Below are 19,936 nucleotides of genomic sequence, written 5' to 3' on the forward strand. Positions count from 1 at the left end.
CTGACATAGGTCCTATGAAGTGTGCTGTAGTTTACTGTGGTGTTGTTGGGGCAAGTGGTTGCATGAGTAAAGTTTGGCGAGATCTTAGTTATACCTACCGATTTAGGATTTTGAAAACTTGTAAAATCCTACTACTTACAACTCAGAGAACTTTGGCATGTATGGGAACAGGTCTCTGTGACTTGGTGATAAGCACATTTTAAGTAAACATTTAATGTTCAGATGTGCCTGCCCGCCTGGACTGTTTTAATTTTAGTTTGTCAGGCCCTAAATCAGATTTTGGTCTTGAATGGTGGATTTTTGGCAATGAACTTACTTCTAATGTGCATTGGGCAAGAATTTACCGCCAAGTCATGCTGGATTGTCACTAGGTAAAGTGTTGGCTAGTTGCGGCCTCAACTGACATTTCCTTAGTGGTGTTGACTGTAAGGGTGCTTTAAGTGGGTCCCCAGTTTGCAAGGACATTTTTCTTCATGGGGCATGCAATGCTTCAGTGGCCAATTTGTCCTGTTATCTAAAGGGTTCCCTGGCTGCCGTGATTCATTCGTTTTTCAAGCTGCTCTCAAATTGGAGCTATTTGAAGCTGAATGATCAAGGTTGCTGTGGAATGGAAACAGGCAGCGCTTTTCTGGTGACAGTTTAGACCATTGTTACTTATTGCACACAAATATTGTTTCCACCTGCCCGTACTGAGGGAGGCAATGCTACGGCTTTCGATAAATGTTTTCAAAATATGCTTCGATCTTCTGAGCAAACTGAAAGCCATGCTTTTTCAAAAGGATATGGCCTTTAATTTAGCCAGAGACGTTTGATCTCCAGGTTGCAAGGTCCTCGTCTGAGATACAGACACTATTCCAGACTAACTTCCTGCTGCATTTTGGAGAGCTGTTTCACCATATCTTTAATATTTCTGATACAAAGTGAATAGTGCACTTTTTAAAATGTATTGGCTCTGGACTGGTCAGCAACTTTAAGACCATTTTTGGAGTTCTACCATCTTTCATGCACTCTATGTTGGGGAAACAATTTTAGAAGGCTTATGCTTGGCCTGCTGCTTGTGGCAGGCATCCTGATTTCAATTTTTCTGCTCTGCAATGGATGCCCCATTTCAACATGGAATGAAGACAGCAATGCTTGTGCTACAGTGCCACAAATGCAGATTTGATCTATGACTAGGATCTCAATCGGTTGCGCCACTGGACTCTGAAGTACTGATTGACCTCTTAAAGGCCCATGGGTATCGTTGTCCCCAATGTATTCCATAGCTGATGAATGCATTCTTCGAGCTTTGTCTCCTATCGAAATGGACACCGGCTCTACTATACGCTTCCCGGATGCAGTCCCTAACTCAGTGGCTGCTTTGGGAACTGGATGGATTTACCTTTGCTCTAAACACTTGCTTCGAGGTGCGCCTCTGGGAACTTCGTCTGCGGTCGCTAGCAACATCATTGTTGCGTCTTACACTCAGAACACAAATAATTGGTTTTTCCATGTGGTGGGAACCATTTAGTTTGTTTTTAAAAGAAAACTAAAATGGGCCAACAGCTTTTGCTTTATTTTTCTAGTTACTGTGGCTTTCTGAGTATTTGGGATTTCAAATACTATAATGGTTTTTAAAGGCTTTTATGGATACTTTAAAGGTAATCCTGCCATTAGATGATTTTAAAAGTGGTTTTCAGAATTTTTTTCATATAAATTTTGAGTTATGGCCTGTTGGCTTTTTAGATATCGACCCTTAGCATGAGGAGTGGGTGTTATGTTCCCAGGTGTTATGTTCCCAGGTTAGGTCCATGTAGCGAAGCTGCTCATTTCTTACATTGTCCTATTTTTCACAATACCATGTCTGCTGTGAACTTTTGCACATATTTGCATGCATGACAATGATGGATTAGATTCTCTCAAACTACTTTGTTTACACATCTAGCTTCGCACAACATTATCAAGATGCCTCGAACATCATGTACAAGGCCTATTTACAAATGTCGTTCTATCTTCCTTCACGGGGCGACAGAGCTATCTATATATCCATTACATTGCTAATCTACAACGTACATCGCAAGGCTGCTTTGTATTACAAATAAGGAGCATCCAGATAGATCAGCAGAGGAGGCACTTCAGCTGACACAGAGGGTCTCTGCATGCTGAGACTTCACCATGCAGCGGTCTGACATCACGTGGGGGTGTCCAGTTCGTGACCAAGACAGGGTCCTTCATTCTCTCCCACCAGATAATGGGGTTGAATCGTCCCTCTGAGAGATTTGACTCTACACCTACAGACCTCTAGATCTGTGGTACTTAAAGTACGGCCAGCGGGCCGCCAGACCTTCGTAGATGGCCCACGGACCTTTTTCACCAAACCACATTTGTAGCAGCCGGGCTCCCCGAGACGCTCAGTATAAACAATAGAGGGCTGCTGGAACATGTGCGTGATAACTATGCCGACGATACGCAGCTGCTTTTCACCTGACCTGGCAAGGATCTGGACACTTCACGGGTCCAGACCTGCATTTCCTCAGTCTTCAGCTGGCTTGCTCTTGCCCAATTAAAGTGCAATGAAGATAAGTCGGAAATTTCACTCTATGGTCAACTCCCCCCCAACTTCTGAGAATCTTTGTGGCCACCGGGCTTTCATCCCCCCAATTCTGAGGGCAAACCTACTAAGAATTTAGGGGTTTGGTTTGGGGAAAACTTAATATTCAATGAGCACATAAAAAAAACTCACCGGTGGATGCTTCGGCACTCTTAAATCTCTCCGGAGATTTTTCCCCTTACTTCCAAAGACGGCCAGAGAAACAGTGGCTAGGGCACTCATTCTTTCCGGAATCGACTACGCTAATGCCCTGTTCATTGGCATCCTGGCCTACCTAACCAATCGTCTTCAAATTATTCAGAACACAGCAGCCAGACTTCTGTTTAACATCTCACGGAAGTCCAGTGTCCGCCAACATCTGCGCGACCTGCATTGGCTTCCTGTAGCCCAGTAGATTCTGTTTAAATCCCTTACTTGTGTCCATAGAGCCATCAACGATCAGGGACCGATGTATCTGAGGAAACGATTTTCCCGGTACGTACCTAATCGTTCTCTAAGGTCAGCTTTCCATCATCTGCTGGTTGTTCCCCGCTTTAAACGCACGCGCCTTGGTGGACACTCGATTGCTGTTAAGACGGCTGTTTGGAATTCTCTCCCTCCGGTGCAGCGTGCCACTCAGAACTTCAATCTGTTTAAGAAAGCACTTACAACCCACCTCTTTAAAATGACAGTCTAAACTCCTCTTCTTTTCTGATGCCTCTTTGCCTTTTACGCGCCAGGATACTCCTGAGTAATTGAGCGCGCTACAAAATTACCCATAACATAACATAACATAACTTCCCTGCTTATTCTCCAGCAGCCCTCTTTTGTGTTTCTCGAGCGCCTCGGTGACGTTGCACACCTGGCACTGGAGGGAAGCAAAGGCCCCTTTAAAGTCAGTTGTTGCACATTCACAGCTCACTTTAAAGGGGCCACTGGATTCCATTTACTTGCTTTTCACTTCAAAATGTTTTCTGCTTCACCGTGCTTTCAGGAATCAGACCCTCTCTTCCGGAAGCCATGCTTTAACAACCTTGCAGTTAGCAAAACACTCTAGTTTGTATAGGCAAAGTGCAAAGCTTTCCTTCATATGCCTTTCGCAGATCATTCCACTCATAAAATCCTGTTACATGCTGCTGTATGTAGTCAGGGTCTAGCGCAAATTATCAATTCACATAACTTTTAGTTGACACATCACTGATCACGGTCATCCGGCCATACACAGAAAAGGAGTAGCACCTTACTCAACCAGCCATAACGAGCTTGGTGCTCAGTCCAAAGCTCGGAAAACGCTTTAAAGGTTCTGACTTCAACATGCTTTCCATTTGAAGGTGCTTTGAACTCTGTGTGTCAAGGTATACTTTTATTAGGTCATTATCAATGCCATTCTTCAATGATGGTTGCAGAATAATGTTTGTCTAGGTTTACACTGGCGACCATTGATTCTGTTTTAACCGTAATAGACATGCACTTCTATATTTCGATAATATACCCTGACCCTCATGTAAATGTAAATGTAAATGTAGGTGTACTTATATAGCGCAAACCTGTCACCCAAAGGGCATCCTGGCGCTTGCTTAGGGAACCCGTCCTGGTATTCCCCTGTGAGAAACCCCGGCAGGGTGTCCACAGGGTGAAAGCCAGGCATCCCGCCGCGAGGGGCTGTAGTGGAGATTAAGCAAGCTATTGCCCAGAGTCGCAGAGTGTGACCCCGTGAGTCGAGTAGGCACCGGAGCGAGAATTGTCGAGTCCGTGGAATTTTTTTGAGCCCGAGACCCGCCGAGGCGGGGAATCGAACCCTGGTCCACGGTCGATCTCAGCTTCCGGGTCTGCCGCCTCTAACCACTGAGCCACGCTTCTCCTCATTATGGGAGAGCCTCTAATGGATACGGTAAATACCCTTATTCCAAGTTTATCTACGGAAAATTAGGAACAACATGAGTGTTTGATGCTTCCCATACTACTGCATGTATTGAAATTTAATGCATATTGGGGTGGCATTTCATCAGATTTCCAATCCCAGTGCAAACCAAAATTTGGCTATGGTTTCGAGTTAAATTCCCATTTGTGATGAATACCTCTGTTTCAAGACTAAATTGGACTTGATTATGAGTGAGGCTGGTGGTGGTGGGGTATTTACTGAGCCTGGTAAATATCAACACCCGGAAGGAGGGCCGGCCCTACATCAGAACTGACCGAGACAGTGCCCTGGGCAGCAGGTCATTGCGGTGTCACGGCTGGAGGCATGTGGAAGATGGGGGAGGGCAGGGGATTGTTAGGGTGCTAACTATTACACTGAGGTACATTAAGGGCTGATTACAAAGCCTTTATCTGGAACCGATTGAGACCAGGTGGGATGAATGAGCTGCTGTTTGCATGACATTGTCAGGTAGCTACCTGCTGCACCCCTCAGAATATTGGCGCCCTGGGCCTGTGCTCAGCTCGCCCATATCCAGGACCGGCCCTGTGGGGCACTTATCAGATGAGTGACAAGCCGCATATTCCGAGTATGCCCAAGAAAATGGCGAATTGTACTGCAAAATTTTGAGTTCTTTACTGAAGTCTGCATTTATCAGAATTTATCAGGTATTTACCTTCACCTGAAGGGAAGAGTCTGACAGATGGGAACTACGAGAGCCTGCCCATCCCTCCACCTCTTCTGACCCCCAAAGATTTCTAATCCAACTATCCTTAGCCGGCCCCTGAGGCACTCCTGTCTATCCCCTTTCTTTACCATCCTCTCAGCCACCTGAAGTACACTTAGTGGCCCCTTTGCTCCCTTTTCAAAGTTATCGTAAGCGCACACAATGGAGCCCTTCCATATCCTCAATTGGCTGTCAAGCACAATGTAGGACCCCTCCGCCCTTCCATATCTTACCTGCAAAAGCATGCACAATGCCCCCCCCCCTAGTCTTCTGTATAAACTGAAACACATCAAATGACCATCTCCATTCCTCTCTCAGGTTCTGAGGCCCACTCAGTGGCTCCCATCGTCTCCGTTCCTACATCCAGAAAGAACATGTGACGCCCCCTTTTCTGCCCCACAGTTGCTCAAAGCACATCCATTAACCCTCTCGGCTTCTTCTGTTAAATGCCCAAAACTCAATCTTTGGTCCTCTCTGCCTCCTTACCCTGCTTACGCAAACCACATACAATCTCTCCCTCACCCATTTCCTTGAGAGAAGCACATATTTATCTCCCTCCTCCTTTGAATGCCAATAGTAACTTTGCCAGCAGTATTCCAGCCATGCACAGGAGGGGAGATGCAGCCCCTGGCAGTGGGAGTTAAGTGTAAAAAAAAACTGAAATGCCTCAAATACTGTGTGTATGTATGCGAGTATGTGCATATACACAAGTGCATGTCTATGAACATGTGTTTGCATGCTTGTGTGTGGGAGTGAGTATGAGCATTGTGCCCATTGCCCACTGTGATGCAATAGATAATTCTGAATGCATTAAAGTCAAAGTAGGCGCAGGGAAGCAGAGAACCAATGCAAGTGAATACATGCAACATTACACTACAGTCTAGACTTAACCAACCCTCTTGCGCTTCCTTGTAGCTTTGCAGTTACATTTGCCTTTGAAATATAGCCCTTTCAAGTAATGTTTTGAAAAGGTGGTGATTTGTCTTGACTCTAGCAGTCCCGCCCCCACTGACCCTGCCCCACCTAACCCTGCCCCCACCTGCCGGCCCATCGGTGCAGCCTTCGGCCACAAACCAGACTGTACTTTTGGCCCCCCATAGATAAAGTTTGTGCGTACCCATGCTCTAGATAAACTTAGGATAGTAGTTTGCATAGTAGGAGGACGCCTGATTACTGCCTTGTTTATGTGCCTGCATTTATTTATTTATTTACACTGATTTAGCACCATGGTAGAGCTGTACCTGCTATTTACTCTTCTGGTCCTCGTAATCACTTCTATCTGCTTTAGTCTACTGATTATCGCGGCTCATGTATTTTATACAAGAATATTGTTGGTTCAATAAATATATTGAAAACATCCTACTGTGTATTCTGTATATTTCTCTGAGCACTAGTAAGCTCAAGTGACTGAGCGAAAGATTCTGATCTGTTTCCACGATCCCTGAGGGGTCAGGGTTGTCGTGTTCAGTGGTTTCCAGAAACCATTCGCTCCCTGGTAAGGTTAGGGGGAGTTTAAAGTGGATCTGTGAGCTAGCTGGCCTCTAGGCCAACAAATCCTGCGGGGGTGCCCGGAATCAGTCTAAGCCCCTCACCCAAAGTTAATATTGTGCAAACAAACGTGCAGGTCCTACGAATTAGTTGGAACTACATTACAAAGTGGTACAGGGTAGAGTAGAGAGGCATAGTGTGAAGTGACAGAGAGGAGTGCTGCAGAGTGCAGTGGCTTGGAATGGTATGGAGTGGCATGATCAGAATAAGTATGGTATGGTAGCACACTGCCTTTACAGACAACACATTTTCAATTGAAATGACCATTACATTTACACAGATATCTTTTAATTAACAAAACTATACAGTGCACAGATTGAAATGTATGCATATTGCATCACTTAGTGCAGGGGTCTTCGAACTTTCTAATGCCGCACCATAGCTGTGGGAAAAAAACACGGCCCCAAAAAACTTTTCACAATTATTCGATTAATCGGGCAATGTTTATATATGTCTAGACTTATTTCAACATTGAAGTTAAGATCTGTTAATAAAAAAATGCAATCAAAAACATGATTCTCTGGCAGGACCTGAAGGCGAGGATTAGCTTTTCTTTCATCACTTTATTTTCCTCCAGCAGAGTTTAACATTAAACATTTTCCAGACAAACTATATTTCCCATGAGCCCTTGGGGGAAAAAAGAGAAACATTTCATCCAATCAGAGGGCTGGAGTTTCCTATAACAGTTGTCGTCGCCTCTCTACCGTCCTCTTTCTTCGCTGCTCCAGCAACAAGAAGATAAGAGTCTTGTTTACTTCGTGTCTCTTTGTAACGCGCAAAGTTTCTAATAGCCCGCTGGTTCATTTATTTATGCTATACACTTGTTGTGCCTGGTTTATGCTCTGTATTACAGCGATTAACTGGTTTATTTCCCGACCACAGGAATATTCACGTTCCTACATGGTCGCACTGTGCCGCCAGCTCCAGTGCGGTCCACCGACAGATAGGGGGCCCACACACCGTTTGTCATCCGCACTCAGCACGTCTCAATCCCCCCTGGCAGGCCAGGTGTGTCAGCGTCACTCGTAGAGTGCAGTGAATAGCGTCCAGCTGCAATAGTCATCAGGGGAAACAATAGGCCTGGTCAGCCTTGCATTCGCAGTATTACTCACACATTAGCTCTTTGGAGCCACCCCATCTAGACAGACAACCACAGCGCTGAGAAGACAGCCTCACGTGGTACATTTGTGGGACCATTCACAGGCGGAAATTCCCCTTAGAAAAGTGAGGGTGCAGGTCCCAGAAACCCTTGATGTGCATCAATAAAGCTCCAAGAGGGATCCTAATAAATCTGACAGGCTTCTTTCTGCTTGACACTAATTGCTACGTAATCTATTAGACTCCAATCCATGGAGGAGTTTGAGGGCACTGAAGATTTTATGGAGGAGGAAGACATCCCATACCTCCCCGCATAGATGATGATGATGATTTTCGTCATGTAATGGATGCTTCCATCTTCAGGGCTAAAACATAGGTGGTAGGCCCCCTGGAGAGGAAAATTTCTCATTATAGGCGCAACGCCTGAGCCCCCTTGACCAAAAGGAACATACCTCTGGGCATAGTGCCCCCATACCTCCAGGACTGTAGGCTAAGCATAGTTCTGAGAAGCGCAAACAGCCAAATGAACCAGGAGTCTATCTCGACACCTTTGAGCGTCTTGATTCTCAGTCCCCACAGAACATGCTGCAGGTTCTGAACACCTCAGTGGTCCCACTTCCTCTCCCCCAGCCCAACGCAGGAGATGGTGAGGACTCTCCTAATACGTCAGATGGAGATGGGGATTCCGGTAGGCAAAGGTGTCCATCCATCTCTCCCTTTCCCGTCCTTGACCCCGCTGCAAATACAGCGAAGCTCCTGAGGTGGAACTATTAAACCCAGACGACCTGCTACATCCACGTTCAGCAGTATGGTGTCCAGCACCCAAAGAAGCTGCCTATATGGCGAGTAGGTTAAGGAAATCCCTTGAAAAATAAGTGAGTGGCTGCCTCTGGGCAGAATGCCCCAGACCATCGGTGGAGGGCAATGTGGCCTCCACACCTGCGATAGACAGCAAAATGGCCACATTTCCGCAAAGTTTATTTGTGACTCTAAGAAGCGCATAGACAGGTCCTGTTGCTCCTGGCAGAATAAGCTACTGGACATGGCAGGGCCCAAGGCCAGCTCATGGATATGGCCGAAGATGTGAAAGCATCTGGATCTCTTATCTCCCCTCGACACTCTATGCAGTTGGGCCCAGAGAGCCATCATCTTTCTGAGGAACGCCAACTGCGCAATTTCTACCAGACGATGCAGGTCATTACTAATTAAGATAGATTCCAAGTTAGGTGAGCTTTCTACTTCAGAAGCTGGCGTGTTGGCTCAAGGTAACCTGTTTGAGGATCCATACATTCGTGAATTGAGCATGTTCGTCAATACATTCCCTTCACTAGACAAAGCTCAAACATTGATAAATCCCTTTTTTACACCTCCTGTTTTTGTCATTCAGTCGTGGGAGGGAACGCTCGACCAGCCGCAATTTCCAGCAAGACTCTGGCAGAGGGACCGATTCTCATCGCTGCCAGTAGCAAGATTCCTATAATTTTGCAAACTTCTATCTTACAAAATGATACCCCTTGTGCAGGGGTGCTCGAGGAAGTTCCAGAGGCAATGGCAACAGCTCACAAGGTGAGAGTATAGAACCTGAAAGGGTTACAGGTGGGGGTGGGTTGATGCAGCTTTAGAGCAATCAGGAGTCTCTTTCCACAGATGCATGCATTCTCTAAATGGTGAGAGGTTATCAGATAGAATTTTATGGTACACTGACCCAACCTCTAAAACCCAGACCTATGTCCTCCTCCTTGGACCAGGCCAGACTGGTAGATTTAGAGGTATCACAGCTTCTAGCAAAAAGAAAGCTTGTTCAAACCTCTTTACAGCCCAATGGATTTTGTTAGAGGTTCTCAATAAAGCCCTTCATCAGATCTTACAGAAACTCATCACTAACAAACTAATCTTTTGTCGATTCAGGTCGGGGTAAAGGATTTTTAAAATTTCTTACATAAGCTGTGGACATCTTTTACTATTTTAAATCCCTGCCGACATATTAGCTTGCAGCAAAGTGTAATGCACTTTGTGTTCTTTTGCGGCTTATTTAAACACCTCTAGAACCAGAAAACCAACCACTGTTCTGTGACTTGCAACTATTGAGCCACACTCATATTTTTTCTTGTTCCCCTCTTGTATGGTGGTCTTTCATGTAAAAAAAAGTCTGAAAAATGCTAAGATCGAATTGGTGATTTTCTTTTTAAACTGTTTTTCCTTTTAATTACTTTTTAATTTTACAGTTTTATATAGCGCAAACTCGACCCAAATCGGGTATCGGAGTGCTTTACATAGCACCAGTTGTATTACATTAGGACACATTCTTTTTTGTTAGGCACGGGGAGATTAAGTGATTTGCCCAGAATCACAGGATGTTCAGCGTCATTGCCGAGACTCGAACGCAGTTCCCCAGATTCAAGGTCGGCCGCCCTAGCCGTTAGGCCAACTCCTCTCCCCAATGTTGATTTGTTATCATAGCTTATGTACTGTGCGCAGCAATTGATGAGATTTAGATCGCAGCGCACGATTTTGCTTGTAGAGACACAGTCTTTCTATCAGATAGCCAGGGCATTTACCGTTAAGAGCCTGATAGGCCAACGTCATGGCCTTAAATATAATTCCTTTCTCCACTGAAAGCCAGTGGAGCTTCTGTAGATGCGGAGAGACATGGTGTCGAAATGGTATACGCCAAACCAGTCTCGCAGTCGCATTCTGTATCATCTGAAGGCGGTAAATGGCGTATTTAGGAAGGCCAAGATATAGGCCATTAGCGTAATCTAGCCTAGATGTAACTGTGGCATGTACAACTGATTTGCAGCAATCTTCCGGTAAAAAGTGCAACATTTTCCGGAGATTTTTTTATTTACTAAAACAAATTGCAGAGACCTGCTGTATTTGGGCTGTAAAGGACAGGTCAGACTCCCATCTCACCCCTAAATTTCGAATACAAGAGGCAGGGGAAGGTGGTAGTCCCATTTATGACGCCCACCATAAATCTGAATCTGGCACTGGGCCCTGACCAGAGAACAGGACTTCTGTCTTCCCAGCGTTAAGCTTTAATTTATTGGAGTTCATCCACAGTGCTATGTCGCGCAAGCAACCCTTACTGATAGCGGGTGAACTCCCTCATACGCTTCGGGAATCGCTCCTGGTCTCCATTGCAAAGCCTGGAATAAACCCAACACAACCAACATTGTATCGACCAATTGCCATCCTATAGGCCGATTCTAAAATACTGAGCATAATACTGGTGCACAAGTATGCCCAGGTGCTCCCCAGTCTTATCCATGCAGACCAAAATGTGTTCGTCCCAGGACACAGCACCTCCCAGAATATCCGCCGGTTGTTCCATGTACAAGACCTTGTTAAGGGACGCTACACACAAGTGGCATGCCTAATATTAGAGCTAGAGAGGTTTTTGAATCATTAGCATGGCGCTATCTTTTCCGGGTCTTGACCCAGCTTGGAGTCGGTTCACTACTCCTTGCATACACTCGGGTCCCCTACACAAACCCGACCTCCCGAGTCCACTTAGGGTGCCTCATTTCAGCCCCATTTCAGGTCAGGACAGACACAAGATAGGGGTGTCCCCTTTTACCACTGCTCTTCGCCTTGGCGATGAAGCCTCTTGCTGTACGCTTACGGCGCAGGGGCGATGTGTGATGAATACCCCTAGAGGACAGGACACACACAGTGTCCCTGTACAACGACAAACTCCTCATTTACTTGAAGGACGTCACCTCGGACCTTTTCCCCACTTCAAAACACACTAAACAAGTATCCTTCAGCTGCAGGTTCGAGTAAACTGGGATAAGTTGGCCATACTGCACCCTGACCAGCCGCTTATGTCTAGGCACTACCCTTCTCCACTAGCAAGCAACAGCTACTCGCTACCTAGGCATCTGCCTCTACCCCACCCCAAGGGAAATATTTGAGGGGGACCTTCGGGGGGCAGGATTGGGCATTAAGGCGCAAATGCATTTCTGGCGATCTTTGCCTCTGGCCACAATAGGTAAAATAGCACTAGCAAAAATCATCATCCAGCCCGCTTGCTCTACCACTTAACTAATCTCCCTGTAATTTAACCTCGCTCATTCTTCAGAGCGCTCAACTCATTGTTGGGCGATCTTATCTGGGACACTGGTCGATGCAGAGTAGCATTTAGAAAACTGCAGCTCCCAATACACCGGGGAGGGTTGGGCTTCCCATTATTTGAAGCATATTTTCTGGTGGCACAGCTGCAATAGCCATTCGGCTGGACAGCCAGGAGGTATGTCGGAGAGACCTGCTCTCTCCGCAATTCACCGCCTCCTTCTACCAAAAACAGTTCCACCCCCTCACCACCCCTACAGGCGGTAGCGGCTCTGGGTTGCACGACCAGAGTACTTTGCATGTCGCCGACAACCCCAGTATATGCTCCTGCTCTGACCCTTTTCAGACTTCCTAAATTTCCTTGTACCTTCACCCGACACATCGCCCCCAGGATGCAACACTCAGTCTTCAAATCGTTAGAACTTTTTTCAATGGTCAGCTCCTTGCATTTGACCAGTTAGTAGCAGACTATGATCTACCCCCAGGGCAATTCCTTCTCCATTGGCAACTCACTCACACATGCTGAACCCCATGGAAGGCTACTGAATCAGAACCTACACCACCTTGTGTGCTGCAAGCGATTCTCACAATGGGCCCTGGCCGTCACCTTATCACTTGGCTGTATAAAGCCATGCACGAGCTGAGGCTCCTTCACCTAGAAACTAAAGCACAAATGGGAGGAGGAGTTTGGGCGAGCACTGCATGATAAAGAGTGTGAGATTTCTCTAGCATTTCTCAAAAAAGCATTGCGTAACTCACGGTTCAAAAACCTACAACTCTTCATGCTGCTTCGCGCCTACTTCACTCTGGCCCAAAGTAATCACTTCTTTCCGAAAGCAGACACTCACTGCCCGCACTGTCAGGTCCCAGGCGCAGACCTGCAACACATGATATGGTCCTGCCCAGTTCAACACGTCTAGGAACGAGTAAAAAACACATTATGTCAGGCCATGGAGCACACGGACATCTACACTCGGGAGGGACATTCAGTGGCAATCTTTAAGCGACACAAATCCCACAAGGACCAGGTGCGCACTCGCTTTACCTCCCTGGTGGTCCTCCTTGACAAAACGTACCTTCAGCCTGGAGTGACGCTCTTCGGCAACCCCTTCTCTGGCTGCCTGGTAAGGCGTGGGCAGTAAATGGGGCACGGTGGAAAAAGACGCCCTCAGCTATGAGGTCCGGGGTCTCCACAAACAACTCATCTCGTCTCACAGGGCTACCCTTCTCTTAAGAGTTTTTGTGCCACCCTAGAAACGATCTCATGATCTCCCCTGTAGCGGCTACTGCGCTTCAACAATACCAGACAATACCTGCTGTGCCCCCTCTCATCTTCGCTCATTCATAGCGTGCTATACTACTCCATCTAAAGTAAACTATCTAGCCCTGCCCACACACAAATGTATCTGTGTCTCAGGTGGTTCACTATCCGAGGATATGTACTCTCCCTTTTGTTGTGTACACCCAAAAATCTCTCCTACATATACCCAAATGCATGTTGTAAACTGTTTGTCCCTCGCTTTACTTACCTGTTGGACCTGCAAACTTTGCTCCTATTTGCATATACGCTAAGCTCCCAATGTATTATACTGTAAACTACACCTTTTCCTTAGAGCTTGTTTAAAAACCCAATAGAAATTGTTCCCAAAAAAATAAGATCCCTTATATCATCCTTTGCACAATACAGCACGAGCCAAGGAGTACACGAAGCACTGCCCAACCAACAGTGCCATGGTGCACCCACAACATGCATAACAGAACGACTCCATTTAAACCGGTATATATATCATTCATCAACAGGATAGCAATTATCTACTCATCTTCTGATGCTTTTCATCAGATTTCTTTATTTTGGTTACAAGAACCATAAAAGAAGAACAACCACAAGGTAGAAAATGATGAACAGCGTACAACAAAGTCTAAAACTGAATAAAACGGATGCTATTTGAAACTTAGGGCCCTCTAGGGTACACTCGTGTACATACAAATAGTTTGCTTTAGTGGCTAATAGCACCCTTACAAACATTAGACAACTGTTAAAACTTTCATTTAAAATACATAAAATACAGTCAAATCAAATAGTTGAAAATTAGAAAGCGTAGGGTGGAATCAAGCCCCATTAACTAATTGTGGTCTACTACACTTCTTAGTCATACAGTGGCTGGCTATACTAACTGAGCTCTCCTGATTGCCCAAAACTGGCCCAAAAATGTGGCTGTTGCACAGGCAACAAAAACGGGGCTGGCATCAGATTTTAAAATTCTTAAAGCTTCTTTGGAGTTTGATGTCTCTAGGAGCCTGCACACCGGTTTCAACCATTGCTAGGTCTGGCATAAGCCGGGCAGGCAAAGAAAACATGGCCTATAGATTCCTGGGGATTTCGGCACGAAGGGCACCCCGAGGGTTGGGTTTTATTGACCTGCCATCTTCTGTTGCATATAAACAAAGTGCATGCCTCAGCACAGCCAGAGAAAATGGCTGATTACAAGTTACAAGGCATCCATAATAATGACTGAAGACAGAGAACATGTGCATATCACACTCATTGGTGAAGAAACAATTTTGCTACCATTGTTGTCACGGTACTGTTGAGCAGGCATGACAAATTTCACAACGTTGTATTACGATATAACCAACAAGTGGCGATATGAGTTCCTGGGTCTGACTCTCCATTCTGACACTCTGCCTTTCCCGGGCTTGAGACCTGCTTTCAGAGCAGGGTGGGGGTGCCTTGAACAAACTATGTTTTGCCCCATTCTAATCAGGCACTCGAGCATTCTCTGTTTTGACGTTTTTCTTGGACTGACCTTGGTTTGCAGTCCGACCCTATCCTCTTGGAGTTACTTAACGAAACTGTTCATATTTAAACTTGTTTGGCTAGATTATAATGCTGCCCCCTCTGACAGAGCTAAAGGCGTATACTGTGCAGACCCCGGACACAAGAAGGTCCAATGCCTACCCAAAGACTTAAAGTATGAGGAAGCTTTAGCCCAATCGAATGGGCCTTCCACCTCTTCCTATTTTGCGTGTTACTGGGATGTCTAGGCGTGTGCGTGCTTTGCGGGAAGGGGGTGGGAGGTAGGTCGAAAATCCACGTAGGTAGGCCACCATCATCAAATAAACGCTATGGTGTGGTGGAACGGAGGTTGGCCCACTCAAAAACGACGGGACTTCTAAAGGGGGGGAGGGGATTCTACATTTTATGGAGTGTGAGGTACTGAATGTTCAGTGTCGTTTTTCAACACCTGTCGGGAACTACTGTCCCTTCAAAATCGCCCACCCCCGGCATCCCCACAAACACACTAGAACAGATGGAACCTCAATCCCAATTTCGCGCACCCGCTGTCTAAAAGCGAGCCGCTGGGGCGGACATTAACATTCAAAAGCAATGGACCCTCGGACGGAGCCGACACTTCCCCCCTAGCCACGGCGAGTGTCACCAACCAACCCTACGTAACTCACCTTCATGTCGGGACATCCTAGGCCGCTGCGAGCGCCGGGCAGCGCTGCTCCTCCCCGGGGCTCCCCAGCACCTCAGAAAGCAGCCCGGAAACAAAAGGCCGCTGGGGGGTGAGGGCGGCTCAAGGCCGGTTCTCTTCCGTCTCACGGCCGCACCGCGCTCGCCGCCGGTGCTCGCAGGCCCTGCTCGCTCTCGGCGCCGTCAGCCCCGCCTCCGCCGCTGTGTCACAGGCAGCCCGGCCAGAGGAAGAGGAAGTGCGAGCGACGCGGCCTGCCGGGTCACAGGGGAGGGGGAGGACGCTCCTCCGTACAGCCCATCTCTGAGCTCACAAGCCGGATTACCGGCTTCTCGGCGTAGCGTGTGTGTTACCGCTCTCACACTGCACCGCCGCGATACACGTATTCTCTACCAAATCTGAAGAACGGGGCCTCACCCGGCCGCCCTTTCAGTCGGAGCGTCCCTCTTCTCATCTAGCAACTCCACACCGTCTCCCTGACCCTCGACACCGCCACGCCAGGACCGCGCCCCACCGCCTCGATTCCTAACGCAATTGTACACACTGATCCTCTAGGCCTGACAGCACACCATCATTTGGATGGTGTCGGTAACTAAGAATATTATCATCCACCTAACAGATGAAATGCGCCCATAGACTTCGATCTGTACATTCCTTTTGCAAACCTTTTTTTACCCACCTCAAATGGCTTACCTCAATGACTTTAATACGTTTGCTCTTTTAAACATGTTTCACTTTTAATTAAGTTGTGTTGTGGGCTCTAGGCCTGCATCTTATTAATATAAGAAAGCAGGGAGACGAGGTTCGTAAGGATAACGGGAGTGAGGGTATATGCTTCCAGTTCCCTTTTATTTGCAGGGTCACCTTAGTGACAAATGATGAAAGGGGATGAGTGTAGGAAGATGTAGGTATAGCCCTCTGGGAGAGGGGGTCTTCTCCGACCTGTCCTAAAGACACTACATTCCTCCCCAAATAACAAAAGTCAAACAACCCAGAAGTGGAAAATGAAACAAACAACGGAAGACACCACTGTGAGTCTATCTGTTTCAAATCACCAGGACAGCGGTGGGTCACTGGGCCAGCTGCAGCAGGATATCATTGCTCAAGTACTGATAGCATACTCTATGGGATCATTTCTAGAGAGTATGGGGTGGTCAATCTTGCTGATGCTTGGGAAACGTGGTTACAGTCCAAAATTCAAACCGTACTTCAGGAGCTATGGTGGAGTCAATTTAGAAGCTGGCCTTTGTTGTGTTCCCTTACTGTTCGAACGCAGACAGTCTTGGATCAACTTGTACACTTTTTTACTTCCTCTGGGCCACCTCTAACTCCGGTAGCCTTCAGTGGAGCAACGGCAAGTTCATCTCTCACGTGGGAGGCTTCTTGAATGTGCCGCCAATGGGTCTAAATGTGGGCTGTGTTAGTCTTGTGTGTGTCATGTATGGGGCACTGAAAGACCGGCAATGAGCCACTGCCTAGACACTCATGTAATATGTGGAGGCATAGGGGGCATGGCGAAGCTGTGCTCAGAAGTGGACCAGGATGCTGATAGAGTGAGCAGATTGTTGGCTATTATTCTGAAATGCCATGGGTGCTTCTTGATCCTTGGTGTGAAGATGGTGGTTTCACTCCAGTCAGGTTGTGAGACGCTCTTCAGGTGGTAGCTTTAAAGCTCTTCTTTTACAGGAAGTGACAGAATGCTGTTGCCAGTTGGTAAAGCAGCTTTCTAATAGTGCCAACAACTCTCCATGGGGTTGCAGAGATTTTGTTCATGGTTTGACCGTGGTTGGTGAGGGTAATTGATTGGACTTTTTATCCTAGTGTGTCTTTAGGTTGCTAGTGCTAGATGTCTTTGCCCTTTGCAATGTTAAACAAGTGTGGAAAGTGCACTCCTTTAATTCACTAGGTTTCTCAAAAACTTTTTAAAGTTTCAAACTATGTTGCGTGCTCTGTGTGACTCATGTTAGCCTAACATGTGATACAGAAATGAAAGTGGCCAAATCCCGAGAGGCGATTTGGACTCACACAAGCACAGCCTGTGAGGTTAATACTCTCAATATTTCAACAGTACTCAATTTCAGTTTAACTAGTAGCCATTCACAATTTTTTGATTCAAATCAAATAATTTTTAATCACTGTCACTTAATTAATTTTCTCAAATGTGTTGAAGAAACATATTTATGTTGAACAGACTGTGATCATTATAAACAATTCAGAAATGATAATTAGTACACATTATATGGAAGTCAATCATTAAAGCGAAACAATGCAAAAAATATGCAAACAAAACAATTAGTAAAGCCTGCCCTATGCATTTCGGGACTCCCGTCCCTTCTTCAGGGGCCACAATCTGAAAAAATCATATGAAAAAAACTATTGTCAGTAACCTGATTAATATTGCACAGTCGAAACAATTGCACGATTATCTGAGCATAAAAGTAGAATCCGAAATAACAACAGCACCTCAAGTTTGGCAGTACATTGGGCAGAAGCAAAACATACTATTGCCCAGCTGCAATTCCAAATAATAGAGCAGATAAAATTACAACAGGGCGCGAACAATGTAAAAAGGTTATTACAAAGAGAGATCTTCTGGATCAAGAAACTAGATACATTGATGCCGAACGGTCTGAATGACAAATTAGATATGGCATGCTTCTTATAGAGCACCATCACTTCCGGAATTTACAAGACATTAAAGTCCTTTAATCTCAACTCATTTAGTAGCACATATACACACACCCCAGATCTTCAGCAATCAAAACATACATAATATTCTTGTAAATGTTCATAGTAGGAATTTATTGCTTGTTTGTATATGTTGAACATCTGTGTATGGGGCTGGTCGACACGGTTGCCATGGGTACAACAAGAGTGCACGTCGATGTGGCAGATGTGACAGAATGGGGATGCCGTTCATGGAACATATATTAAATTAGAGTGAATAGCAACCTAGTTTTAGAAGCCAGGTACTTTTAACTCCAACCAGATAAGCTGAACATATATAACTTATGTACACAGTTATAACCGTGTAAGCGACAATATAAGCTCTTATTGACTCACGTTTTTCCCTTAAGAGAATCGGAAATAGAAAGTCCCTTTCTGAATACTAATTACATTTTCATTCTCGACTCGATTTGTAGACTATACTCACTAGAGCAGTAATAAAGTGTTCACATTAATACGAGTTTACATGTAAGTATCTCTCTTCCAATATGGCGGACACGCTATACAGCACACAAGCGTAGTCCTATCTTTAGCTCATTGGTATTTCAATGGGGGAAACATTGCACAGCGTTTTCGACGACCAGTGATTATTTGCACCGGGGACAGTGTATGGAAAGGTAAGAGTAGATAGTGGCACTATCGAGATTCTAGTATCATCTAGAAAGTGGAAAGAGAGCTCAACTAACTGCGGGCCTCTTTTTTCGAAGGTTTTATTGAGGGCTTAACGAAGGCAAGAAACGGCAGAATATCGCGAAAGGGAAAGAAACGACATAAACGAGACGTCATGTGATTGTCTTTTACGGTAAGGGTAAACAGATTGCGGTCACACAGCTTATGTCAATTTCCGTCCCTTGAGAAACATATCTCATTTGAGTATTTGACATTACAGGGAGTGAACATTCGTGCGTATTCGTAACAGTACAGACATCATCATCTAACCAGCTGTTCCCCCATTGACCCGATAGAGGTAGGCGGTTAGTGAACTAAATGTTAAAGCAAGTGTGATAAGATCTTGCTACTAAACACAGGAATTATATTTCTTTACGTTGTAACCTTTACAGAGATGAGGTGGTCCGGATACTTTTTCAATTGAAAAGGCGTAGCGCGGCACTAAGGTACTTTTTGACTATAATCAATTGATTACTTTGAGGGCATGCATTAGATGCAGAAATTCACTGTTTTTCTGGTGACGGTAACTAGAGGTTTAATGAGAAGATCACATAGGACATTGTTTGACTAGGTGTCAACATGATAGGATGTTCCATGGGGGCATGCCCGTGTTTTGAAACGTTGGTCACGTTGAGGTGTGATTCTAGAGAAGTTGTTGTTTAAATGGCAATTGTTTCGACTGTGCAATATTAATCAGGTTACTGACAATAGTTTTTTTCATATGATTTTTTCAGATTGTGGCCCCTGAAGAAGGGACGGGAGTCCCGAAATGCACAGGGCGGGCTTTACTAATTGTTTTGTTTGCATTTTTTTGCATTGTTTCGCTTTAATGATTGACTTCCATATAATGTGTACTTATCATTTCTGAATTGTTTATAATGATCACAGTCTGTTCAACAAAAATATGTTTCTTCAACACATTTGAGAAAATGAATTAAGTGACAGTGATTAAAAATTATTTGATTTGAATCAAAAAATTGTGAATGGCTACTAGTTAAACTGAAATTGAGTGCTGTTGAAATATTGAGAGTATTAACCCCACAGGCTGTGCTTGTGTGAGTCCAAATCGCCTCTCGGGATTTGGCCACTTTGATTTTTGCCCTTTGCAAGGCATGTGTGAATCTTTGCCA

At 45.5% G+C, this 19,936-nt stretch overlaps 1 protein-coding gene across 1 annotated transcript in view; it reads right to left on the reverse strand.

Annotated features, from left to right (window-relative positions):
* Positions 1 to 15,652, reverse strand: part of KCMF1 (potassium channel modulatory factor 1) — a 251,875-nt gene extending 236,223 nt beyond the window's left edge. The window contains exon 1 of the mRNA XM_078676369.1: positions 15,397 to 15,652. Coding sequence (XP_078532495.1) covers positions 15,397 to 15,412 — 16 coding nt within the window. The 5' untranslated portion in view covers positions 15,413 to 15,652. The remainder of the gene's footprint in view (positions 1 to 15,396) is intronic.
* Between the last annotated feature and the right edge of the window lie 4,284 nt (positions 15,653 to 19,936).

Source organism: Lissotriton helveticus, chromosome 2_1, assembly GCF_964261635.1.
Source record: "Lissotriton helveticus chromosome 2_1, aLisHel1.1, whole genome shotgun sequence".
Taxonomy (NCBI): Eukaryota; Metazoa; Chordata; class Amphibia; order Caudata; family Salamandridae; genus Lissotriton; species Lissotriton helveticus.